Source organism: Galeopterus variegatus, unplaced genomic scaffold (assembly GCF_000696425.1).
Source record: "Galeopterus variegatus unplaced genomic scaffold, G_variegatus-3.0.2 Scaffold151, whole genome shotgun sequence".
NCBI lineage: Eukaryota > Metazoa > Chordata > Mammalia > Dermoptera > Cynocephalidae > Galeopterus > Galeopterus variegatus.
Window position 1 is genome coordinate 638546 of NW_007726262.1, and position 25512 is coordinate 664057.

The 25512-nt window shown below is 37.8% G+C and overlaps 1 protein-coding gene across 1 annotated transcript in view; it reads left to right on the plus strand.

The window, feature by feature from the left end:
• The window catches only part of SLC26A8 (solute carrier family 26 (anion exchanger), member 8), a 48692-nt gene that overhangs the window by 7299 nt on the left and 15881 nt on the right, over positions 1 to 25512 (plus strand). The window contains exons 3-9 of the mRNA XM_008591965.1: positions 4324 to 4440; positions 6292 to 6473; positions 8409 to 8573; positions 9397 to 9546; positions 14098 to 14180; positions 20582 to 20729; positions 21595 to 21708. Coding sequence (XP_008590187.1) covers positions 4324 to 4440; positions 6292 to 6473; positions 8409 to 8573; positions 9397 to 9546; positions 14098 to 14180; positions 20582 to 20729; positions 21595 to 21708 — 959 coding nt within the window. The remainder of the gene's footprint in view (positions 1 to 4323; positions 4441 to 6291; positions 6474 to 8408; positions 8574 to 9396; positions 9547 to 14097; positions 14181 to 20581; positions 20730 to 21594; positions 21709 to 25512) is intronic.

Consider the following 25512-nt stretch of genomic DNA (forward strand, 5'->3'; position numbering starts at 1 on the left):
AGTTTAATCTCCTGGTTCTGATAATTATACTATAATTACATAAAATATTAACATTAAGGGAACATTACATAAAATGTTAGCACAAGGGATGAAAATTCTCTGTGTTGCTTTTGTGTCTTTTCTGTAAGTCTAAAATTCAAAATTTTTTAAAATTTTAAGGTTTCAGAAAGTTTGGATATTTTATTTCTCTCTGTTTTACTACAGCTTAAGTTTAACTGAGATGAGACAATTTAGTTCTCAGACTGTTAGTCTAGTAATTCTCTTACCTTCCCTGTATTAGTTAGTTATTTAAAAGCATAAATTCTAAAAGATTTTCCCTTCATGCTACATGTTGCTTATTGAGAGTAAATAGGGGCTATTCAATATTATGCTAGAGTTCATAAGAAGTGTATTAAAGCAAGAAAAAGAAATTAAAAATATAAAGACTATAAAGGGATAGATAAAGCTTCTTTATTCACAGATGGTGATTTTTAATACAAAGAATTCAGAAGAATATACAGATAAATTAATAGAATTAATGAGATTTTATCAAGGTTATTAGATACAAAATGAGTATATTAAAAACAATTATATTTCTATATACCTGCACAAAACAGAAAGTGAATTTTTTTTGAAGATACCATTTTACCAAAGCATAACAAATATGAAATAACTTAGAAAGAAACTGAGATGTGAAGACCTTTTTAGAGAAATTACACACCTTTATTGAATAATATTAAAGAGGACCTGAATAAATGGAAATATAGCATATTCATGGATTAGAAGCCTCAATATTTAAAGATCCCAATTCTTTTCAAACATAATTTATAGATTCATTACCATCCCAATGTAAATCCCAACAGGGTTTTTTGATGGAATGTTATAAGCAGATTCTAAGTGCAAAAAGCCAAGAGTAGCCAAATTTTTTTGAAGAACAAAAACATGGGAGGACTTGTTCCTCCAGCTATCAAGACTAAACATAAAGTTAGATAATGCCCATCAAAAGTAGGATGAGTAAGTAAACATTTATATATTTTTATACTGGAATACTACACAGAGTGAAAATGAACAATCTAAAGCAACTCATTACAACATGTGACTTTTATATACATAATATTGAGCAAAAGAAACAGAAATAACGTTGTGAACAGTGTAACTCCATTAATATAAAATTCAAAAGTGGGCCAAACTAAACTATATGGTTTAGGGATATGTACACTAGTGGTAAAACTATAAAGCAAAGCAAATAAAGTATTATCACAAAAGTCAAAATAATGAATAGCTCCTTGGGGAGTGGGGGGAGTTGTGATCAAAGACCTGGGTGGTGGACAAGTGAGTGTTTTGTAAATATTTATTAAGCTCAACATCTATTTTAATGCATTTTGTATGTGTATGTTATATTTTGCAATAAAATTGGAGATTACTAAACTAATTAGCAAAGCTAGTACTAAACTATTTAGCAAAGCTAGTACTAAACTAACTACTAAAAAAGTAATTAAGACAGTGTGATACTACAGAGATAGACAGGCTGATGGAACAGAAAAGAGAGTCACATGTATTGTGAATCACATGATTTATAACAGATATGTCACTACAGAGATAGGCTTTTCATTTTTATTTTTATTTTATTTTTTTGGTGGCCGGCTGGCACAGGGATCCAAACCCTTGCCCTGGTGTGTTATCGATACTGTGCTCTAACCAACTGAGCCAACTGGCCAGCCCATAGACAGGCTTTTTATTGATAAATAATGTGAAACAATTGAATACTTATATGGAAAAACATCTTAGACCCTCACCTCACACCACACACAAAAACATATTCCTGGTAGATTAAAAACCTAAATGTGAAAGGTAAAACAATAGGATGTTTTGAATAATATAGGAGAATATCTTTATGATCTTGAGGCAGAAAAAGATTTCTTAGACAAGACAAAAAAAGCAAAAGAAAAAGCCCAAAGGAAAAGACTGATGAATTAAGTAAAATTTAAGAAATTCTGTCCATTCAGAGCCTCTATAAAGATTGAAAAGCAAATCACAGAATGAGAGAAGATATTTGCAACACATACACAACAAAGGACTTATTTATAATATATATACTCCTACAAATCCATACAGGAAAATAGATAAGGGTGTTCAACGTTATTTGTAATTAATGGCTTAGAAACTGGAATTAACATGAGTTTCTACCCTACACACTAAAATTAAAAACCCAACAGTATCATGTGCTAGCATAGATGTGGACAATGGGAACAGGCATACATTGCTGGTGAGAGTATAAATTGTACAACCACTTGGAAAATAGTTTGGCATTGTCTAGCAAATGCCCCAGAAGTTATAATTCAGGGTATATAATCTTGAGGAACTCATGCATCTATGCACCAGGAGACATGTACAAGAATATTCACAGCAGTATTGTTCATAATAGCCCCAAACTGGAAACAAGAGCAGAATACCATGCAACCCTAGAGACAAAGAGAATGGAAAAATAGCCACCTTGGTTCATGATGGTTTTTTAGTTCTGGTTCTATCTCTGATGAGGCCCAACTGCCCTTTGTATTTTTTAATAAATTCCTATTTTGTGTAAGCAAATTTAAGCAGATTTTCTGTTTCTTGCAATCAGTACAGCCTTGCTTAGGGGAAAAGAAATGTGGAGGAAGAACCTATAAATTACAAGAAACTTCAGAGACCTATCAACCAATGTGAGGACTGTATTTGGGTCCTATTTAAACACACAGATTGCAAAACAAAGTGCAACATGTAATAGCAAATAATAATTTTTTAAAGATCACCCCAAAATCCACCATACCTCTGGCTCAAGGCCTCTCATGAGGTTGCAGTCAAACTGTCAGTCATCTCAAGGCTCAACTGAGGCTGGAGGGTCTGCTTCCAGGCTCACTCATGTGTTTGCTGGCAGGACTGTGTTCCTCCCCCTGTGGGCATCTTCACAGGCTGCTTGAGTGTCTTCACAATATGGCAGCTGGCAGGACCAACTACATGTGTGGGAACCAATATAAAATGAAAAATGAGGGACCCTAGTTCAAAAATTATTCAAGATTTCCAGACAGTGACAGCAAAGCATGAAACCAAGCATGGTCCTTCTAAACCCAGGACTCCGTGTGACTACATAGGTCACACACCTTTGAAACAAGCTCTGGCAGGTGGTGACCTGAATAAGAGAGATATCCAGAGAGCAACCAAGATAGAAGCCATGGTCTTTTTGCAACTTAATCTCAGAAGTAACATCCTATCATTTTTGTTGTAGTCTATTCCTCAGAAGCAAGTTACTAAATCCACCCCACACTTAAGGGGGGGGAAATCATACATGGGCAAGAATAGCAAATCAGTGTGGATCATCTTAGAGACCCTTTACCACAACAACGATTTATGAGATAATCAGGAAAATATGAACACTGAGTGGATGATGATGGTATTGTAGTTAAATTAAAAGAACAGCATCTTTTAGAGATACATACTAAATATCTACAGATGAAATGATTTAATATCTTGGACTTGCTTTAAAATAATATAGCATGGGAGAGGATTGGAGGCATAGATGAAACAAGATTGGTCATGGGTTGACTATTGCTGAAGTAGGTGATGGCTATATAGAAGTTCATTATCTTCTATTTTTGTATATGTTTGAAATTTTCCATTAAGAAAAAGAGCTTTGCTTGTCTAAGACAATAAAGCAGCTCAGTAGACTCATAACTGAATTGAGAAGGGTATTTGGCATGATGTAAGTTGAAGAGAGGCCCTCAGAGCAGGAGATGTGGGTGTCACCAAAAGGATGACACCATGCATATTAATCCATTTGCTTCAAAATTTCTAAATTCTCATGGTGCTTCGTAGAAAAGAAAGTAATTATTGAAGAAGGTGCTAAAAGAAGAGATTGGGGTGATGGGTGCATGTAAGAGAAACAACACATACAAACTTCAAGTCAAGTCAGTCAATTGCTCTCCAGCTTTATCTTCAGCCCTGGAGAATTCCCAGGGCCTTCCTGGGCTAGACTAGGAATGGGATGGGGCTGCTTCTGAGCTGTTGGAATTAAGGGTCTTATTGCTATGGTATTTGCTTTCCATGTTTAGAATTAAGACCTCACAGTGAAAGGCGTTTTAGCCTATGATATAGAATTGAAATGTAAAAGCATGTGGTAAATTAGAAAGAGAAGTTAGGAATCAAAGGAGTTAATAAAAGGTACTAATTAAAAGCTATATGTCAAGGGGTAGTATTATCATACTCAGTCAGCTATACACATAGATCATTTTTACTTTATTCTTTACTGTTTTTATTTAAGGCTACTTTTAAAAGCCAATCTACCTTTTCTTAAATTATCTTGCTTTTCAGGCCTGACATTTAGTTTACTAGCAAGACAACTGATTCCTCCTCTCAACATGACTTATGCAGCTTTCTGTTCTTCGGTACTTTATGTAATTTTTGGATCATGTCATCAAATGTCCATTGGTGAGTTGGGTACTGAAACCACAAGAGGTGGAAAAAGTTTCCATCTCATTTATTTAATGCTAATGAGCCTAATTTAAAACCATCTTTAAGACAGAAAGAAAGGAGGCAGAAGATGAACATTCTATCCATTTGGTTAATGTTCACATTGTAGAAATAAATACTTCTCCTAGTGTGTCAATATTAATATCCCCACCAGAAAAGCAGTCCAGAAAGATGTTTCCCAAGGTAATTAAAGGGCAAAGTTACTTTCCTTGGTGAAATTGCCATACATTGGAATCTGACTACCCTCAGCCTAGAAGATCCACAAATGATTTTGCCAATACTCTTAGAGTGGATCCATCTTTCAACTAGACCCATAACAATCAAACTCCATGGGGCTGATTTATAATACAGAATGCCAGCTTATTAATTTACAATGAGAAAATGCTGTCATAGTAATCGAAATACTCAAGTCCACAGGATAAGCATTTTCCTTTCCTGAGTCTATCAATTTATAATTAGAAATTACTATTATAGGGACCAGACTAATTAAAGGTCATATAATGAGTATTTACTTCACCTCTGTGAACCTGCATTGAAATCAAATCACAAAATGCCCCAACAGGCTTGCAAGGGCCTTGTCAATATTCATTGTGAGGTGCCTTTTCCTGGGCTTCCCCACTTAACTGACCAAGTGACCAACGTTAACCATTTTGATCAACACACTTTTTCTCCAGATGTACTTGTATATGGTTACCCTCTGCTGGGCTAGGGCTTGAGCCCTTCAAACCCGTTGTACAGACTGGGTCACAGACCCCTCACATGCAGGTCGCAAGCTAGGTAATTGGGAAAGACCCTGGGAGCCTAGTTGGCAGACAACAGGAGCTCAGTCCTCTTCAGCAGCAGCAGTTTACAGCAGCCTCCAGAAGCAGTGGTGGCGGTGGCCTCCCGGATTGTCTCAGGGGCCCTGGCAGCAACAGCTTGCAGCAGCAGTAGCGGAGTCCGAGGGGCGGGGGGCACTGTGGATCAGAGCCACTCAGCCTTTATACTTAAGTTGATAACCCAGGAACACCTGGGTGCACATGCACAGTTATCATTTACATCAAATGCTCAGCAAGATTCCGAACCCCCCCGGAGGGATCCTGACCGTTTACCTTCACTTTCCCTACACCATCTCATCCTTCTATATGTGGAGTCTTACTCTGCCTTTTAAAAGTACACTGTTGCATATATTTACTCAAATCCATTATGTGTTAATTTTACATTTTAACACCAAGAGTACAATTTTATTCCTGGGAACCTCAAAATCATTTCCAAATACTGATAATAAGGGCTTAAGTTACAGCTTTGTTTCTGTTAGGTAACTTTAACAGTAAGATTTGTCTTTGCTCCCACGTATGTATGCCAGTATGAGGATTAAATGAAATAATGTTTGAAACAGGTTTAGCTGTGTCATTTTGCACATGATAAACCCTTCAGAAGTGTTTGGTATTATTTTCTTCCTATTACTATCGATTAGCTTTGTTTTCTGACCCTTTCACCACCATCTCACTTTTAACCTTCCCTAAGAGCAGGCAGAGTGGCTAAACTTCATACCCACTTTCAGTCAATTTCTTGTCGCATTACACTTCATATCCCCATAACACAAAGAGATGAAATACCTGGACCACCAACATCTAAACTCTGAGTTGGTCACAACATGTGGAACCACAGTTCTCTTTCATGCTCTTACTTCTCAATGGCCACTTTCAAATGAGAAAAGTTCTTCAGATCAAGGACAATACAAAATCAGACCATGCCTTGCTTTTGTGAATAAGCTGTTGGTTTACCTGGACTAAAACCTCACCTTCTGCCTGACATCTTCTTTTGTAGGTTCCTTCTTCCTTGTGAGTGCTCTGATGATCAACATCCTGAAGGTGAGCCCATTCAGCAATGGTCACCTGGTCTTGGGAACTTTCATCAAGGAAAACTTTTCTGCCCCCTCCTTCTATGAGGACTATAACATATCCTTGAGCGTGGTGGCAGCCACAACTTTTCTGACTGGGATTATTCAGGTAGGATCTGAGTCTCTGAACCCCTGAAAAAGAACTCAACTAAATAAAGACCCCTTCCTTTTAATTTCTCCTGTGATCGATTGTGGTATATCTGGAACTTCAGTGATTTACTTTTGGAAAACTTGTAGGATGTGTTGATAGGTTGTCTCCTCAGTGATGAAACTTCTCCCTCTTCAGAAATCATCCACCACTGATTTAGGATGAAATACTGAACATTCTCATCAGTCCTTTCTCCTCTAAGACAAAGAAAGGTCCTAGGAACTGTGGTCCAGAGTTCCACTTCTGATATTATCCTTTTAAAAATGATTTTATATTCTTTCAACAAGAATAGCACTTATAGGCTCATACGCTATATTTCAAATTAGTAAGCATTAGAGTCAGACCTGGAATCCTTTTTCTGCAATGACAGGGACCACAGCTTAAGGACAATAATATGAATGACTAATTAAAATCTCAAAACTTTTTTTGTGGTGTCTTTAATTTCCTCTGAGAGTTTATCATCTAAAGCTTCACTTGCTGAACTAAATTCACATCTTCCCGCTTTTTTCTCTGTCTTCTCAACTAACCCACTCTCTAGTTGATTTTCATTGATCTCTCCTGGGACTGTCTTTCATTAGGTAAGGATTTATTGGGAGCCTACAAAGGTAGGCTATCAGGGCTGGCCATTTAGCTCAGTCAGTTGAGCATGGTGCTGCTAACACCAAGGCCCAGGGTTCAATCTCATACTAGCCAGCCACCAAAAAAAAAAAAAAATACACACTTAAGGCAAGCTATCGCGGTGGGCAGACACTAGCCCTGACACTTATGAGCTGTACAAACATTAGTACATTATTCTACCTTTGTGGGCCTCAGTTTCCCCATGTATAAAGTGGGAATAATGTTTGTTTTGCAGGGTTCTTATGAGGATTAAGTGAGAAAATGCATGCAAAGTACTCACCCCAGAGCCTGTCTCATAGTAAGCATCAATAAGTTATAATTACTGGGCACAGAGAAGTGAATGTAACACTTTAACAGACACCAAAAATTAAAAAGGAGATATAGAAGAATGGTAATTGTAGATATTTGCCATTTACAAGGTGGAAGGGATGGCATGAAGAATGAGTGATAGGTATTTGCATCAGTCACTGTTTCCAGATTTGAGCTGTTTTACATGTTATGTGATTAAATCCATATAACACACTGTGTAGTGAGTATTACTCATGTTTTATAGGATGAGGAAACTGAGGCTGAGAGAGTTGGTTAACCCCTCCACATTCATGCAGCCAGTGAGTGACAGGGCCAGGACTGAAGCCAGGCTCTCCAACCCCAGGAGCCATACTCTTTTCACCATCCCTCTTAAGGGAAAGAAATTTTACTGAGCTCATGAAAGAGGTGACATAAATTGGCAGTGATGGCAAAAAAAAAAAAAAAAAGGAGGGGTTCGTGCAGAAGCACAGAAGTAAGAATCAGCGATCACACACATAAAATAGGAAGCAGATTGGTCTGACTAGAGTAACAGAGCACACTGGGCAGTAATGACAGGAGATTAAGGGAGACAGAGTACCGGCTGATTGAAAGCTCTGAAACAGAAAGCTTTTAAAGCTAAAAGGTTTGTTGTTCCAAGTTTGTTTTCTGAGAGCTTCTGGTGCAGTGGAGGGTGAAGTGGTGATAATAATATGCTCCAAGACTTCTGTTTTGTTCTTCGACCCTCTTATTAAATAGTCTTCACTGGGCTATGCCAGTTTTCTCAACCTACCCTCTTACCAATTTCTGTTCATAAGGGAAAGAGCGACACAAGAGTTATCAAAGGGGCCTACCCTAACGTTTTTGTTGGAAACCCTGCTTTCTGAGAAGGGGCCACGGGGCGCCTGGAGAGCACCACTGGTGTGGAGTCTTGGCTGGTTTGCCAACATTCTGCCCCACTCTGGTTTTCTTTTCCATCTGAACCCCTTGCAGCTATCAATGGGCGTGATAGGTTTTGGCTTCGTTGCCACTTACATTCCAGAGGCTGCAGTCAGTGCTTACCTGGCTGCTGTGGCGCTGCACATCATGCTGTCCCAGCTGACTTTCATCTTCGGGATTATGATTAGTTTCCATGCTGGTCCCGTGGCCTTCTTCTATGTGAGTAATTTCAACCTTCTCCCAGAGTTACCAATGAGTCCCCCCTCGCCTCCAAAAAAGAAGTGGACCCAAGTAGAGAGACTCCTGCCCCTTCTCAAAAAAAGACACAGCAAATAGGCAGCTTGATCAAGAGGGTCCTAGAAATAATTTCATCTCTTGTGGATTTAGAGGTCTTGGTTAATTGCAGATGCCAGTTGGACTGTGCTCTCAGTTGCAATATTTCAAGCCCAGCCTTTTAAACTAACGTGATTTATATTAAAATTTTGTCTTTAAGATACTGTATCTATCATAATTCTTCCCATTACATGCCTCCTAACAGATGTGTATTGTAAAACATCTAAAGGCTATAAAATACTAAGTAGTCCCTGAACATAACAATGAGATAGGAGCTAAGCTAAAAAACATATATGAGGCATTTTCAAAAAGTTAATGCAAAGATTTGTATTACCTCTTAATTCTGTTTTCCCACAAACTTTGAAGTACCCTTGTATGGTCTGGGAAAATTAATAACAAATAGGCTAATAAACAGAACTCTTAGGGTCGTTCCATTACACTGAAATATATAAAGTGTATTCTCTCCTTATTGAATGTTACTATCTCTTTTAATATCTCTTTTTCAACTTAAAATACATATCTGCCTCCTTCCTCCCTCCCCTGCCACCGCCATCCTTGCCCTCTGTTCTAGTAATGCCCATAAAGAACTTTGTGCCCAGCAATTCTACCTAGGGACTTCTTTTTGAATTAATCAAGAACAGTGTCATTTTCTAGATTTAGGCAATTATTATACCCCTTTCTAAGCCTCTGTAATTTTGTTTTCTTTCAGAACATAGTTCACTATTGTGTAGATCTCCCAAAAGCTAATTCCAACAGCATTCTACTATTTCTAACTGTTGTTGTTGTTCTGAGAATCAACAAATGTATCAGAATTTCTTTCAATCGGTATCCCATCGAGTTTCCCATGGAATTTTTTCTGGTAGGTGTTTTTGATGCCCTGAATTCATGGATTAGATAATTTTAAATACCTACAATTTTTTATTAAATAAAAAAGCAACTAACCTAGGAAGGCAAAGGTTCATAGGAGGCTGTAAAAAAAAGAATTTTAAAAATATGTATGTTAAATTGTGTCAAAGCTGAATACATTTAGTTTTAAATGTATGCTTATATTTGTAAAACATGCTTATTTTCTTTTTTTAAAATTATTTTACCAAGGTATAGTTGACAAATAAAAATTGTATATATTTACAGTCTACAACATGATGTTTTCATATATGTATACATTGTGAAATGGTTAAATCAAGCTAATTAACATATTCATTACCTCACATACTTATTTTTTGCTGTGAGAACATTTACGATCTACTCTCTTAGCAATTTTTAAGTATACAATACGTTATTATTAACTATAGTCACCATGCTGTACAATAGATCTTTCCCAAAATTCTTATTTTCAAAGTTCTTTCATCTATTGCCTCTTTTTAATAATATTTCAAAAATAGGGCTTTTTCTCCCTTATGAAAATAATATGGTCTCATGCTAGAAATTCTGAAAAACATAAAGAAGTTTTAAAAGGCGGGGGAGAAATTCCTATAATTGCCGATCCAAAGTCAACTACTGTTGAACTACTGTTGATACTTTTGTATTTTCAGTTATTCACTCTTTTCTTCTTTCAAACAAACATATGACAGACCTATGCTCAATGTTGGTGAATTTCCATCTTTTTCAGCGTAGAAGTTTTGCTTCTATGTTAATATACTCGTAATCATACTGTTATTCAGTCTTCTTTCAGTCTCATTATGGTACAGTAAAGAAACTGAGGCAGATGAAATGCTGAATGTTTTCTCTAATCCACATCACTAGTAAGTAGTAGAACCAGGGCTCACTGCTATCTAATAACATTTCTTGTTTATTTTGTTAAATCTGCTGATAAAATTTATCTTTTGCAGTTACAATTAACCTTTTACAGTGCTCAGACTTTTTATTTTATTTTATTTTATTTTATTTTGGTTTTTGGTGCAGGGATCCAAACCCTTGACCTAATGCTCAGGTTTTTTTAAGTCAGCATTTCTCATATTAGGATTGCTGAATTCTTGGGTATCCATGAGAATTATAGTCCTCTTTAGTAGTGTTCTGTGGCAAAGATACTTAAAGTTCACCAAATACAGTATCCATGTGTCCCCTGCATTTCCCAGTCTCCCTTGTAACGGGGAAGACCCTGTGACTTTTGATCCAAAGCAAAGGAGAGTAGGTGCAAGTCTTCATGCTCTTTCTTCCCCTGCTGTGGTGATCACAGGGGTAGTATGTTAAGATAATGGAGTCCCCAAGTGGAATTAGCTGGATTCCTGAGGCATTGTTCACCAAGAAGCTGCTCTGGAGAGCCACCAGCACACAATAGACTTTGTATGGGCAAAAAAATAACTTTTATATGTTAAGATGCTAAGATATCGTGATTTGTATGTTGCCACAGCATAACCTATCCTATACTAACTAATCTAGGTCCATCCTCGTCGAGATTGAGAAACATTGCTTTGGGACTTGCAACCAAGCTCTGTCTCATAATTGTTGTCTACTCTTGTATGTTCTTTCTGCCTTTGAGTAGTTCAAAAGCTACTAACTTATAAAGGCCAAAAGCTGAAGGGCTGCCTTTTCAAAGGACTTTTTAAAACCCTGGACACAGATCTAGCAATCCCACTACTTTGTATATATCCAAAGGAAATTAAATCATTATGTCAAAGAGATATCTGCACTCCCATGTTTATTGCAGCACTATTCACAATAGCCAAGATATGGAATCAACCTAAGTGTCCATCAATGGGTGAATAGGTAAAGAAAATGTGGTATATATACACGATAGAATACTACTCAGCTTTAAAAAAGGAAATCCTGTCATTTGCAAGAACATGGATGAAACTGGAGGACATTATTTTAAGTAAAATAAGCCAGGTACAGGGGGCCGGCCCGGTGGCGCACTGCTACAGTGAGCTGTTGGGAGCGCGGCGGCGCTCCGGCCGAGGGTTCGGATCCCACATACAGACCAGTTCCCGCTCACTGGCTGAGCGAGGTGCGGGTGCAACACTGAGGGTTGCGATCCATTGCCGGACACGAAAAAAGACAAAAAGGAAAAAATAAATAAATAAATAAATAAATAAGCCAGGTACAGAAAGACAAACACTGCATGATCTCACTTATATATGGAATCTAAAAAAATTTAACTCATTAAAGTACAGAGAAGAGAATGGTGGTTACCGGGGGCAGGGGCAGGGAGTGGAGGGTGGAGAGATGTTGGTCAAAGAATGCAAAATCTCAGTTAGATAAGATCGATAAGTTCAAGAGATCTACTGTGCAGCATGGTGACTATAGTTAATAACAATGTATTGCATTCTTGAAAACTGCTGAGTAGATTTTAAGTCTTCTCACCACAAAAAAAAATGTATCTGAGATAACACATATGTTAATTAGCTCAATTCAGCCATTTTACAATGTGTACATATTTCAGAACATGTTGTATATGATAAATACACACATTTTTATTTGTCAATTTAAAAATAAATAGATAAATAAAACAAACCCTGGAGACAAATAGTGGTGCCCTAGAGCTCAGGGAACAATGTGTATGTGGAGTTTGGGAAATGGAGTTAGGGGCAACCTCTCCTTTTCATGGAACCTAGCCCAGCACTGGCACCTTAGGAAGCCACAGCTTTGGAGTCGCCAGTAGACAGCATCCATGACACAGACATTAGCCCTCTCTTAAGAGACATCAGCAGTAAGGATCATAGTGATGTTCTTCCAAGCAGCCTCAGAGGCGATGGATATTAACCAGGGTTATCAGGAAGGAAGAAAGAGTATAGAGGTTGCAGTGGGTTGACTATGGCTCACAGATTGGTTTGTGAGCCACAGTTAAGATATTCCTTTGGGGTATGCTATAAATAATTACAATGCACCATAGGGTGAGGTGGGGAAGGAAACTGAGGTCCAGCAATAAGATGGGTGGAGCTTAGAATTATTACAATTTAGGCATTAAACTTTTTGTGACCTAATTTGTACCCAGAGGCTAATGAAGTCTGCAATATGCTACTTATACACATGTCAAGTCAAGTAATGGGGACATACTTTCTGCCACATAGCAGGGATTAGAGATGTAGGTTAGAACTGGAAAAAGTCCTCCCTGTTTCTCCTGGCAGTGAGGAAAATGGGAGAGGGAAGATGGAATCTGCTCAGGTACAGAAACTTCTCACAGCACCCACCAAGAAACTACTGTTCAGATGTGAACACACCCATCAATCTGTCCGTAAGATAACAGTCTCAAATAGTTAGGAAAATTTTCAAGGCAAATCTGGGATCTGGGTAGAATATCCTGACAATTCAGAGTCCCTTAGCTATAAGAAATCATACATACTATATGTCCATAATTTATATATGCGTATGTGTGTGTATTTAAGCTATATAGCAAACACACAAAAAAAGTCAATAGTAATTGTCTTTGGGTAATTTATTTTTGCTTTTCAAGGTTTCATTCTTTTATGAGCAAGTATTACCTTTATAGGGGAAATAAAAGAGTTCCTTGGCCACTTGCCATACTTCTTGCCCCTTAACTATGTAAAAACCAAGACTCCTTTTCTGACCCAAGCTGTGATCCATATTCTTCCTTCCATTCTGATCTGTGGGCTTCCTAGAGGTCTTCATCTAATCACAAGGGTCACAGCTAAGCCAGCTGCTGTCCTGCTCAGTGTCTGGCTGAACTCTTTTGAGTAGATGCTGGAAAAAGATTTATTTGTTAGTAGGAAAAATGGGGTAAAGCAACTATATAATTAGTATTTTAGAATCTGGGCATTGAGATCTCTCACCTCTGGTTTAATTTGCCTTGATGCAAGGTCTTTATAAGGTGTAACAGCTGCTAGGTTTTGTATTTTCTCTCTAGCTGAAAGTCAGGGACTAGAGGAAGAATTGCCATTTTTAGAAGTAGATGAAAGGGGCAGGGGAAAGCAGGTAATTGCTTTGCTAAAGACCTTTCCCTTTGTACTATCAAATGCTGCTCATATTATGGGTTAGTCATATGATTCTCTCTTAATATAGCTTAATAATCCCCTAAAAAGACTTATTTATGAGTTTATTAGTACAGTGTATCTGGATCTAAAAACTTTTAAAACTGAGAACTTGATACAGCTATTATCTGAAAATAATATTGGCCTAGCCATTTAATGTTGGTGGGGAGAGGAAGTTCATGGCATTCATTTGTTCCCATCACTATGTCAGGCACCAAGGCAGAAACCAGGGCCATCACTGTCAGAGACCAAGTTGCTTTGCGTCTGGCTACAGTGCCAAAAGGAGTTTAGAGAACCAAAAGAATGAGGACGGACCACTGCCTCTTGCTCCACGGAACTGCCCATGCCACTCTCTCCAATGTTCATGCATAGGGACTGCCACAGGTTTCATTTTCCATTCTGCCAGAGACTATGGGAGCTTCTGCTCCTGGGGAATGCACGATATTTAGATAATCATATGTCTTTTTTTTTTAAACCCCTTACAGATTCTTGGCTTCACTGCAATTGCAAACAGGATAAACATAGCCACAGAAAACAGCAAGATGCTCATTGACATGATTCCTTATGGGTCAGTAACTCCTTTTCATGACTGCTTTTCCCTTTCTGATACCCTCTCTTAGCCTCTGACCACACAGCCTAATTGATATTTTCTACTAGCATTCTCTGGCCACAGCCAAATTCATTTGAGAACATAGAGGTTCACGAACGGAGAAGGGCTAGGACAATTCCTTGTTTCTTCTCTGGTCAGCCTCTGTCTCTCTTCTCATGGCTGAACCAATCTCCTTATCCAAAAAAACAGCCATATGCACTGAATACCAGAGAGACTCATGTTTTTTTCATAGTGCATTATAGGCCTTCTCACCCTCCATACCTGTCTGGTTAACCCTCAAGGGAAGGGCAAGAGATGCCTCTGTCTTCCTAGTCTCTCTCCTAGGGCTCAGTGTTTGGGGATGAATCAGTGTCCTTGAGTGACATTATTTTCTTACCCTGGGTAGAAAGTTATCTTCAAATAATCTGGCATATGGAGTTCTTAAGAACTCACAATGAATTCACATTATAATGCCTACCAGGGGCTATGGGGCATCACTCTTGTTTCTGTTAGGAAATTATAATTTTTTTACGCTTGATCAGATGAATCACGTTAGCTAAGAAGGACAATATACTGCAGTTTCTGGCCTCACAGGCAGGCTTTTGAAGAGCATTGCTCATTTCCTCATGTTGGATAATAGGGAATCCTGCAAAGAACCAGGGACACTGGCTAAACTTTGGGATAACAAAACATAGGCTACTTTGACAGAACCAAATTGAACAAGCCTCATATTCTACTGGTTAATAAAATCGACGATGGCTAAATCCATTTGAAATTCTATTCAATTACAAAATGTGAGTAGATACCACCTACATACCAGGGAACACAAAGATAAATAAGACATGGTCTCTGCCCTCAGAAAAAATAACAACCAACACTGGGATTGATGCTTTACCTATTTATTTCATTTGCTCTTCACAGTAATACTATGAGGTAGATATTATCTTCTTTTTAAACATTTATTTATTTATTTTTAAATTGATACATAATAATTGTACATATTTATGGGGTACATGTGATATTTTGATACATGGATACAATGCGTAATGATAAATCAGGGTAATTGGGATATTCATCACCTCTGACATGTGAGCATTTAAAAAATCTAATTTTAAGCAGTGCTTTGAACTTCCTTTTTTTATTAGAGACTAGTTAAATTGAACAATTTAAGTTAGCTCCTGCTTTGCCCGTGTCCCCTTTTAACCTAATTTGCTAGCAAGAATTGAATGTTACAAAGAACAGTAGGAAGGAAAAACAATAATTTGTGTTGTTATCATACTAAATATTCAAGTTTTACTAATTTAGATTTGGGTAATAAATCACATTTACTGTGTACCTCTTTGGGACAGACAAATTCTTACCTACCTTCTTAAAAGGACAAAAGGGGGGAATTTGACAAAAAGTCAAATATCTGCCTCTAAGCATTCAGGTATGTTCCTACCTAGCTCATTATCTGGAAAACACTGAGACCCTTGTAAGTTATAAGTAGGAAATTAAAATATATAGAGTTGGATGGTGAAGAAAAAATATTCAAAAATAGAAATTTAGATTCACGCACATAATAATGGTAAGAAATGGGAAGATAAGAGAAGATAGCTCTTAGAGGGGCTAAAAGTAGATTCTTCTTTCTTAAAGGAAAACAAAATTTTGAATACATGCACTAATATGAAATTTTAATTAAATATGGAATTATTTGCTTTGTGGAAAAATACATCACAAAATTTCTTTAGAAATAATTTTCCCAAGTGTATTTAACATATAGTCATTTTACCGAATTTGGATTTTTACACAATTATTCAGAAGTAAATCAACTATTGTTGATATATATTTTTGTCTTTGATGAAATGATAAAAGATAATCAAAAGAATAAACATTTTAAATAGCAAACCTTATCTAGAACATTTAAAAGATTTTTTTCTGACTTATCAAGTAATCTAGAGAAATAGAAACAAAGCATATTTGTGTTTACACACTAGGTTTAAATGATTATGCCAGTATGGATCTATGGAAAAAGAATGCTCCCTCCAAAGTCATCAAGATTTCTTTTCCTTTCTTAGTCTGTTAATATTGTGATTGATTTTTGAATGCTAAACCAATGTTGCATCCTGGGATAAACCATTCAGTCATGGTGTATTATCATTACATATATTGATTTGCTGAAATGATAAGAATTTTTGCATTTATGTTTATGAAGAATACTGGCCTGAGATTTTCTTTTCTTGTAATATTGGTGTCTGGCTTTGGTACAGAATATGTTGACATCATAGAAGTATTTGGGAAATATGAGTATTCCCTCAACTCAATTCTGGAAGAGTCTGTAAACTTGGCATTATTTCTTCCACAAATATTTGGTGGAATTCATCAGTGAAGATATTTGGGCCTGGAATTTTTATTGTGGGAAGATTCTTAATGACAAATTCAATTTTTAATATGCAATTTATTAAATTATTCTATTACTGTCTATAATTTAGAGTACTATTTCTTCTTGAGACTGCCTTGTTAGTTTTGGTCATTCAAAGAATTTGACCATTTAATCTAAGATGTCAAATATATTGACATAAAGTTATTTATAATACTCTTTTTTTTTTTTTCTTTTTGTCTTTTTTCATGACCGGTAACGGGATCGCAACCCTCGGTGTCGCGCCCGCACCGCGCTCAACCAGTGAGCAGACCGGTCTCTATATGGGATCTGAACCCTCAGCGGGAGCGCCGCCACACTCCCAAGTGCCGCACTCTACCAAGTGTGCCACCAGGCCAGCCCTATAATACTCTCTTTTTATATGCCATAAAATTCATCCTTTAACCAATTCAGTGGATTTTAGTATATTCTCAAAGTTGTACAACCATCACCACCATCTAATTTTAAAACATTTTCCCCCCAAAAAGAATCCCTGTATCCTCTAACAGTAACTAATTACCACTCCTCATAGCCCTTGGTCAGCTCTTATGCACTTTCTGTCTGTATGGATTTGCCTATTCTGGACATTTCATATAAATAGAATCATATAATATGTGGCCTTTTGTGTCTGGCTTCTTTCATTTAGCATAATATTTTCAGGATTCATCTGTGTACCATGTATCAGTACATTCCTATTTGTGGCTGAATAATATTCCTTGTGCGGATCTACATGTTTTGTTTAGCCATTCATCAGTTGATGGACATTTCAGTTGTTTTCCACTTTTGGTTACTGTGAATAGTGCAAGTTTTTGTATGAGCACCTGTTTTTAATTCTTTGGGGTGTATATCTCTGAGTAGAATTGCTGGGTCATATGGTAATTCTATGTTTAACTTGTTGAGGAACTGCCAAACTGTTTTCCACAGCAGCTGCACAATTTTACATTCCCACCAGCAATGAACAAGGATTCCTGTCTCTCCACTTATTTTATTTTTTCTTCTTTTATTGCTGCCATCCTAGTAGATATGAAGTGATATATCTCTCTGGCTTTGATTCGCATCTCCCTAATGACTAATGATGTTGGGCATCTTTTCATGTGCTTATTAGCCATTTGTATATCTTCTTTGGAGAAATGTCTATGTAAGTGCTTTGACTATTTTTAATCAGGTTTTTCTTTTTGTTACTGAATTGTATGAGTTCTTTATACATTCTAGACACCAGACCCTTATCGTATATGATTTGTAAGTATTGTCTTCCATTCTGTGGGTTGTCTTTTCACTTTCTTGATATATCCTTTGAAACACAAAAGTTTCTTATTTTTATTTATTTATTTAGTGGCTTATGCTTTTGGTGTCATATCTAAGAAACCTATGCCTAATCCAAGGTCATGAAGATTTACCCCTGTGTTTTCTTTTAAGAATTTAAAATTTTTAACTTTTAAATTTAGGTATTTGATCTATTTTGGGTTAATCGCTGTATATGTTGTGAGGCAGGGGTCCAATTTCATTCCTTCACATGTTAATATTCTGTTGTACCAGCACCGTTTGTTGACAACTCTTTCTTTCCTAACTGAATGGTCTTGGCATCCTTATTGAAAATCACTTGGCCATAAATGTTTTGGTTTATTTCTGAACTCTCAATTCTATTCCACTGATCTATATGTCCATCCTTATGTCAGTCTTGATTACTATAACTTTGTAGTAAGTTATGAAATCAGGAAATATGAGTCCTGAAACTTTGTCCTTCTGTTTCAAGGTCATTGTAGCTGTTCAGGGTCCCTTGAAATTCCATGTGAATTTTAAAATTGGCTTTTCCACCTCTGCAAAAAGGGCTATTGGGATTTTAATAGGGATTGCATTGAATCTGTAGATCACTTTGAGGCTCTCACTGGCCGAATACGTCAAATATGTTTAAATCCATGAATAAGTAAAAATTCTAAAAGAATACTCATTTTTCACCCTTGGAAAATGCTAGGAACCCAACTCATTATTGTAAAAATTGTTAAGTAAAGGGGAAAAATCAAGCATTTATCATGCCTTTCCTATGCTAATTGCTCTTTGGGGCATCTAAACAGTTGATAAGAAGACATTTCACTTTATAGAAGTATTCCAGCCAATACAGAGAGAAAGAATTACAGAATTAGAATATCACCAATAAGGGATACTAGCATATGATCTGTTAACATCACAAAAAGAGACAGTCATTGTATGCCTCCTGACAGAAGTATATGCCACAACCTATGAAGTATTTTTGGTTAAAAAGGCCAATTCTATATCAGACCAAACCTGAAAGGCCAACTACCAATTTACAGGAAATACAAGGAACAGAGGAATGCATTAAATGACATACCAGAGTACAATCAGCAAAATCCAGACTGTGGGAAATACTATAGGATTGATGACCAGGTTTCTTTAACAAAAAAACTGCAAGGAAGAAAAAAAAAAAGATATGGAAGGGGAACCAATATCTTAAAAGAGATTTAAAAGAATTGTAATATATGGACCTTATTTGGATTCTGATTTGAATAAATTGTAAAATATATGTTTATGAGATATTTGGGAAAGCTTGAACATTAACTAGATATTTGATAATACTCGTATTAAGAAGTTAGTAATAATTTTTTGGTGTACATCTTTTACAAAGGTACACTGAAATATTTACAACTGAAATGATAAAATACCTAACATTTGCTTCAAAATAATTTTGGAATAGGCAGTGGATAGGATACAGATGAAATAAGATTGGTCATGAATTAGGTGTTGAAGGTGGGTGAAGGGTACATCTCATTACAGCATCCTTGCTTCTTTTGTAACTGTTTAGAAATTTTCTACTTTAAAAACAAAATATCAAACATTTGTCAGTGTTTCTATCCTACATACATATAAAGGGAACCAAAAACATAATCTCTGACCCCTAGGAAGTCACAGCATAAAACTGACCACACAGAAGCTAATTTAACAGATACTTTGGGCAACAGAGTAAAATTACTAAACCAGTACATGAATAGACAAGCATTTGTTCCCATGAAAATCAGAATGTTCCTCAGCTCTCTGGACAGCAATTTGATGGTAATACTGACAAAGAAGAAAGTTTATTGTGTTAAACAAGTAGAGTTTCCTAGTTAACAATAGGGCACAAATTATACCTGGGAAGAGGATTTGATCATGGTTTATATGTGTTTGGCAATGACTTGTACAATATGATCTTACTAGGAATACAATGTATTGAATTAGGAGAATTAAATGACCATGACTATCAGCAAAATAAATGTCTCAGCAGTCTGACGACCTCGAAACTACAAGAGGAAAGATGTGGGTAGAATTTAGAAGTAATTTGTATAGGGCCGGCCCGGTGGCGCACTGGAGAGTGCACCGCTTGGGAGCTCGGCAGTCCTCCCGCTGAGGGTTCGTCTCCCATGTGGAGACCGGTTCCCGCTCGCTGGCTGAGTGCGGTGCGGGCGCAACACCGAGGGTTGCGATCCCGTTACCGGTCAGTAAAAAAGGACAAAATGGAAAAAAAATAAATAAATAAGAAGTAATTTGTTATAAAGGACGACGACTAAAATTATGCCATGAAAGATTTACGTGTGAATAGAAGGGAATTCATTGAGCCTTTTAGCTCTAAATCTTAGATGTGATACCTGCCTATTGTTTACCCACGGGTATGGTCTCAAAATAGTGTCAAGGAATCATTTTTCATGCATCCTTGTGGTTTTGCTTGTCTTTTTTATTGTCATTGCTACATGGCATAAACCTTGAACTAGAAGGCAGCAGAGCATGTTCTCTTAACGGCTTTTGTAACTTGGCTTGGTTTAATGGCAGTTTTGGCAGGCTGCTGCCTCAGTTGCTCTACTTGTTCCTCATTGTTATTTTTAAAAAAGGAGGGGTGGGGGATCAGGCCTGCCCAGAATGACAAGGATGGAGTGGGGGAGGTGCCAATCAAGGATTCCTGCTATCCAGGAATAATTCCACTATTTTATTCCAGCTTCCTGTTTCCTGCATTGCCAGATTTCAGCATTCTTTCCAAGATTATTTTACAAGCCATCTCTTTAGCTTTGGTGAGCTCCTTTCTGCTCATATTTCTGAGCAAGAAGATTGCCAGTCACCATAACTACAGAATCAATACTAATCAGGTGAGAGGACTGTTACTTCCTCTGACCCTTAAGTCTTTGTCCTGTAATCTGAGCCTCCTGTCAACACGAAGGCTGAATTCTTCTTTAAGCAAAGTCACTTGAACTGTAATTTGGACTGTAATCACAAAAGGATTTTTGAGAGGTGAGGGATACTTAACTTTGAAACCACTTGAATTAACATGAGTGTTATTCCTCTAGAACAGATATGGTACAGAGAAGTAAGCAGATAACATATGGCATCATGTTGTTAAGTTAGCAGAGTTCCTTTCTTCTTAATTTTATCTTTCTTCCCACCAAGAAGTTATCTTTCTTCCCACTTAGAAGTTGACCATATACTTAGGTGCAATAAGAAATGCTATGGAATATCATACACAAAACCACATATATATTGGATACTAGTAAAATAGTCTTTGTCTTTTGGTTTTTGATTTATTTTTTTGGGAAAATAACTACTCTGAGTTTGGTCCTTTCCCTAGAACTCAAGAGGGAAATATAGAAGCAAAAGGTGTCCCAGTTTGACTTTTAGGATAGCACAGAAGCAAGGGAGAAGAATAGCACTGAGCTTCTCCCTGTCATTCTAAGTCCTGGTGATCATGAGAAAGAATAAAAAGACAAGAATGCAATTTTCTCACCTTGAAAAAGTGCTTTCCTTATGATCATTAGCTAAAATGAAGATTCAACTTAATTTATAAAGTCAGATTTGCCATCTTTTTGTTCTTCCTAAGAATATTTCAATCTGTTATTTGAAGTGATATAAACAACCCTATATTCATACGCAAGAAATAAACAGCATACCTTTAGCTCGAAATTAAATCAGGATTCTTCAACAAAGAGCGGGCCTAAAGTGTCTGCCTTTTCTTTACAGGATTTAATAGCCATTGGCCTTTGCAATGTCGTCAGTTCATTTCTCAGATCTTGTGTGTTTACTGGTGCTCTTGCCAGGACTATTATCCAGGATAAATGTGGAGGAAGACAACAGGTGTGTTGAAGTAGAATTTTATCTCTCATGTATAAAGATATTTATGTCAATTCATATGTATGTTCATAGAAGATTATATCAACTTAATCTTGTGCTGTTTTAATATTATGCTTGATGGGGAAGACCTCTTGGAAGAATTTGGATTCCATGCTTGCCTTGATTTTTGCTCAGAGTTTGTCTCAAAGGTTATTTGTCAATGTGGAACTTGAAAGTCATTTTCTATAGAAATATTATTATATGTGAGAGGTTTCCACATATTAGCCAACAAATACCCATTTTCCATGTAACACACCTGAAGGATAACAATATTTCAGGTAAAGTTACCATCATCTATTAACTTTTTTTCCCCCTATGGGGAGATGCATTCTCACACTTAGTCTGGGAAAGCAATAATACAATCTCCCCATCCTGGCAGCAAACTAAAAATTTTCTTGGCTTCCTCAAAAGGCATGGCAAGGGGCTTTCTTGATAGGGAGTTGGGTCTTTTGTCTAGAAGAGCCTAGGGAATTGATGACTGTTCTACTTTTGAATAGGAGAACATTATCTAGGTCATACTCTCATCAGGTATTCTGAATTAATAAACTAAATGTTTAGGTAGGGAGGGGGCCAGGGTGCAAGGGGGAATGGTGGAAGGTAAGACTGTAAAGGCAAACTCTGTCTGTTGCAGGTATGAGATCATAAGCTTTGAACTGACTAGATAAAAGTTACAACATGATAACCTGAGAGGTGTCCCATCTCAGCTATGTAGTGTGATGAAATGTCAGAGAGCTATCAGAATTGAAACTGGGATAAGCCCAGGGAAAGAGTCAAGGTTCAGACTGCAGAGAAACAGTGGCAAAGGTCAAAGACATGCTTATGCTGCAGAAGCATAGTCAGAAGGTACAGCCATGGTCAGAAACTGATGTGTCAGAAGAATGGGCAATAAATTTAAATGGGAAAGATAAAGCGTCACAGCCTACTGGCAAATGTAAAGTGAAGTATACAGTGAAAATTAATAAAAGTCAGAAAGATTAGGCACGGGCGAGAGACTGGGTCTAGAATAATATGTCATTTCATTTTGTGTGAACTGAGTTTCTACAAGACACACTGGCCTTCTCCACTACCACTTGACAGGAAGAAGAAATTTGGGCTATGTTAAAAAGAAGGATGTTCTATATAAGCATGCAAAAACTTTGGAGGATTTTATGATAAGAAGAAATGGAAATGGAAATTCCAGAGATGAATTTCACTAACTGTTTGTGACACACTTTGGTTATTCAGCATATAAGCATAACATAAATTTGGGGAGACAAGATGAGCACAGCTGGAAAAAACTAAATCACAGTAAAAGGAAAATTGCGTGCAGAATAAGCACAATAAACAAAAAGTGCTATATATATTGCAAGAAGGAGAAGGATGGAAGAAGTAGGACTTTCATGGAGTACTGAAAGGGGGTTAGGATATGTACAGATGGAAGGGAGGAAGAAGGGCTTTAGTTCAGACTCAGAGTTGTCTTAAAGGCAGGACTCCATCCTGTACAATGTGGACTAGAGGAAGAATAGCTTTGCCAACTGCACTGACTGATTTGGGGAATAGAAAGGCCAAGTTTGGGGATGGCCTTAGCAGATGATTGAATTTCCAACCTCTGAACAAGCTTGTTTTACCGTTTTAGCTCACTGGACAAAGGGCCTGCCTCAAAGGCAGCGTATGACTCTCATTCTGTTTCCTGTTACTGCCTTGTTCACCTGTGCAGCACATTCCCTACCAGTGACACCTCTCACTTCACTGTAGTGGCCCTCCATGGGGAGAAATGTCCCTAGGGAAGCTGGCAAGCCCTGCTCTGAGACCCTGATAGGCCGGTGCAAATTGCTGGCTCAAGCAGAGAATGCAGCCAGTTTCCTACACACTGGAGCTGCCCAGTTTCCTCTCTTGAGTTTCTGATCTGAATCGGAAAAGGCCCCTGAGATCCATTCAGCCTTCTTCATCCCACAACAGTGGGGTGTTCTCTCCATACCTTCTCTCTGGGGGCTTTTGATTCACTCTGCCTGAGAACATCCCCAATTCTTCAAAGTTCCTCAGGATGACAGGAAGAAGTAGAGAGCTGGCTTTCAACCTCTCAAAAATGACCTGCCACCAGGGGTCACTTTAAATAAACTGTGTGTATGAGTGTGGATTTTACATTAATTTTTCCCTATCTAGCACCCATTTCCCTCTATCTGCTTCAGCAAAACTTGCTGGCCCTCTAGCCACAACCTCGCCTGCAGCATGCGTAGGCCTGGCCCCTGGCAGAGGGGATATGACAAGCCTGAGGCCAGCTCTATTGTCCCCACTCCATTTTCCTGCTCACCCTATTCTGACCACTGTGATTCCCTGTTCTCCATGATTGAGTTCCTTTCCTTGTTCCCTGCTTTCCAAGGACTGGCCTTCTTGCCTTGTCCCCGGGCTCCCAGAACTACTTTAAAAATGAGAAGAAGCAAATGCGGCACCGGAGAGAGCATGGATTTTGGAGTCAGATCATCAGGGGGATTGAAGCCTGACTCCGTGCTTCCTAGATGTGTCTGACCTTGAGCAAATTACTTTTGCTCTCTGAGGCTCTAGTCCTCGTCTGTAAAATGGTGATAAACCAACCTTTCAGTTGTGATAATTAAATTAGATGCTAATAGTGTCCACCACAGTGCCTGTCACTTCAGAGATGTTGAAAAATCACAGTTTCTACCCCAGGTCCCTAGTGCCCAGGCAGGTGTTCAGCCATCTCCTGTCCTACTTCACAGAACCCACTGCTTATGGATCTATGGGTGTCTGAGGGTCTGCATGTCAATAGTGGCTGTGGCTATGGGGACTCACATTGCCTTGAATCCCCAGAGAGAAGGCAGAATTAGTGTTTGTTCAAGAAAGCCTGAAAATGTGATGGAAAAATCAGAGCAGAAAAGCAAAACATGCATGAGATCTACAGTTCTGCAGTGCTCGCTGTCTTTAGACCTGTTCAGGAACTAAGCCTGATATTCTGAGAGTCATCAAGCATCTTCCTGAGGCACAGTGCCACCGAGGATGGTCCTGTGGTCCCAAAGCCCACTTCTTTGAATGTGCAACCCAGGAGGATTCACAGTTATTGGCAGGCCTCCCAACCCTCTCTGAGCAGCAGCTAATTTTATGGGATCCATGTCTAGTTTGTACTCACTTTAATCTAGATTTTATATACAGTTTATTTTAGTGTCTACCTATCTTTGTTTCCTTAAAATAATCAGAATAATTTTGAAGAAAAGAAGTGGTAGGAAAGAAAAGGCCTGATATATTTTCCTGCACAAATCAAAGTAGTTTTTTGTTTTGTATTTTTTCCTATAGTGCCAGCAAAAACCAGCTGAAAGTTAGATCAGCTGTTGGAGCTATAAGTTAGATCCAGCAACGGGCTGATACGTAGACTGGCTGGAGAGGCTGATGGGCTCAGTTACCTGTTTCAGTTCCACAGTGTGTCAAATGTTTGCCATTACAGCTTTCTGAGTTTCATTTATGGCGATCCGTTTTCCTGAATGCTTCTTTCTACATTATTCTCATGTGGTTCAGCTTTCCCATGTTAAGCACTCATTTTAATTGTGAATCAGATGGGATGGGGAAAGAAGGAAGTAGGACGTTGACTGCACTGCCACTATTTTCAGTAATACATTTATATGGCAAACAGCAGTGAGTAGTGAGAGGAAGCCAGTAGGAAGTTTTCCCCCCACTTAAAAAATTTTAAAAATTAGAGATTCATTGCTGAGTGGTCCTTTCGTGGATTAAATGTGAGTAACTCCCTCAGTTCTTGCTTGAATATGCCATTATTTTGATTTG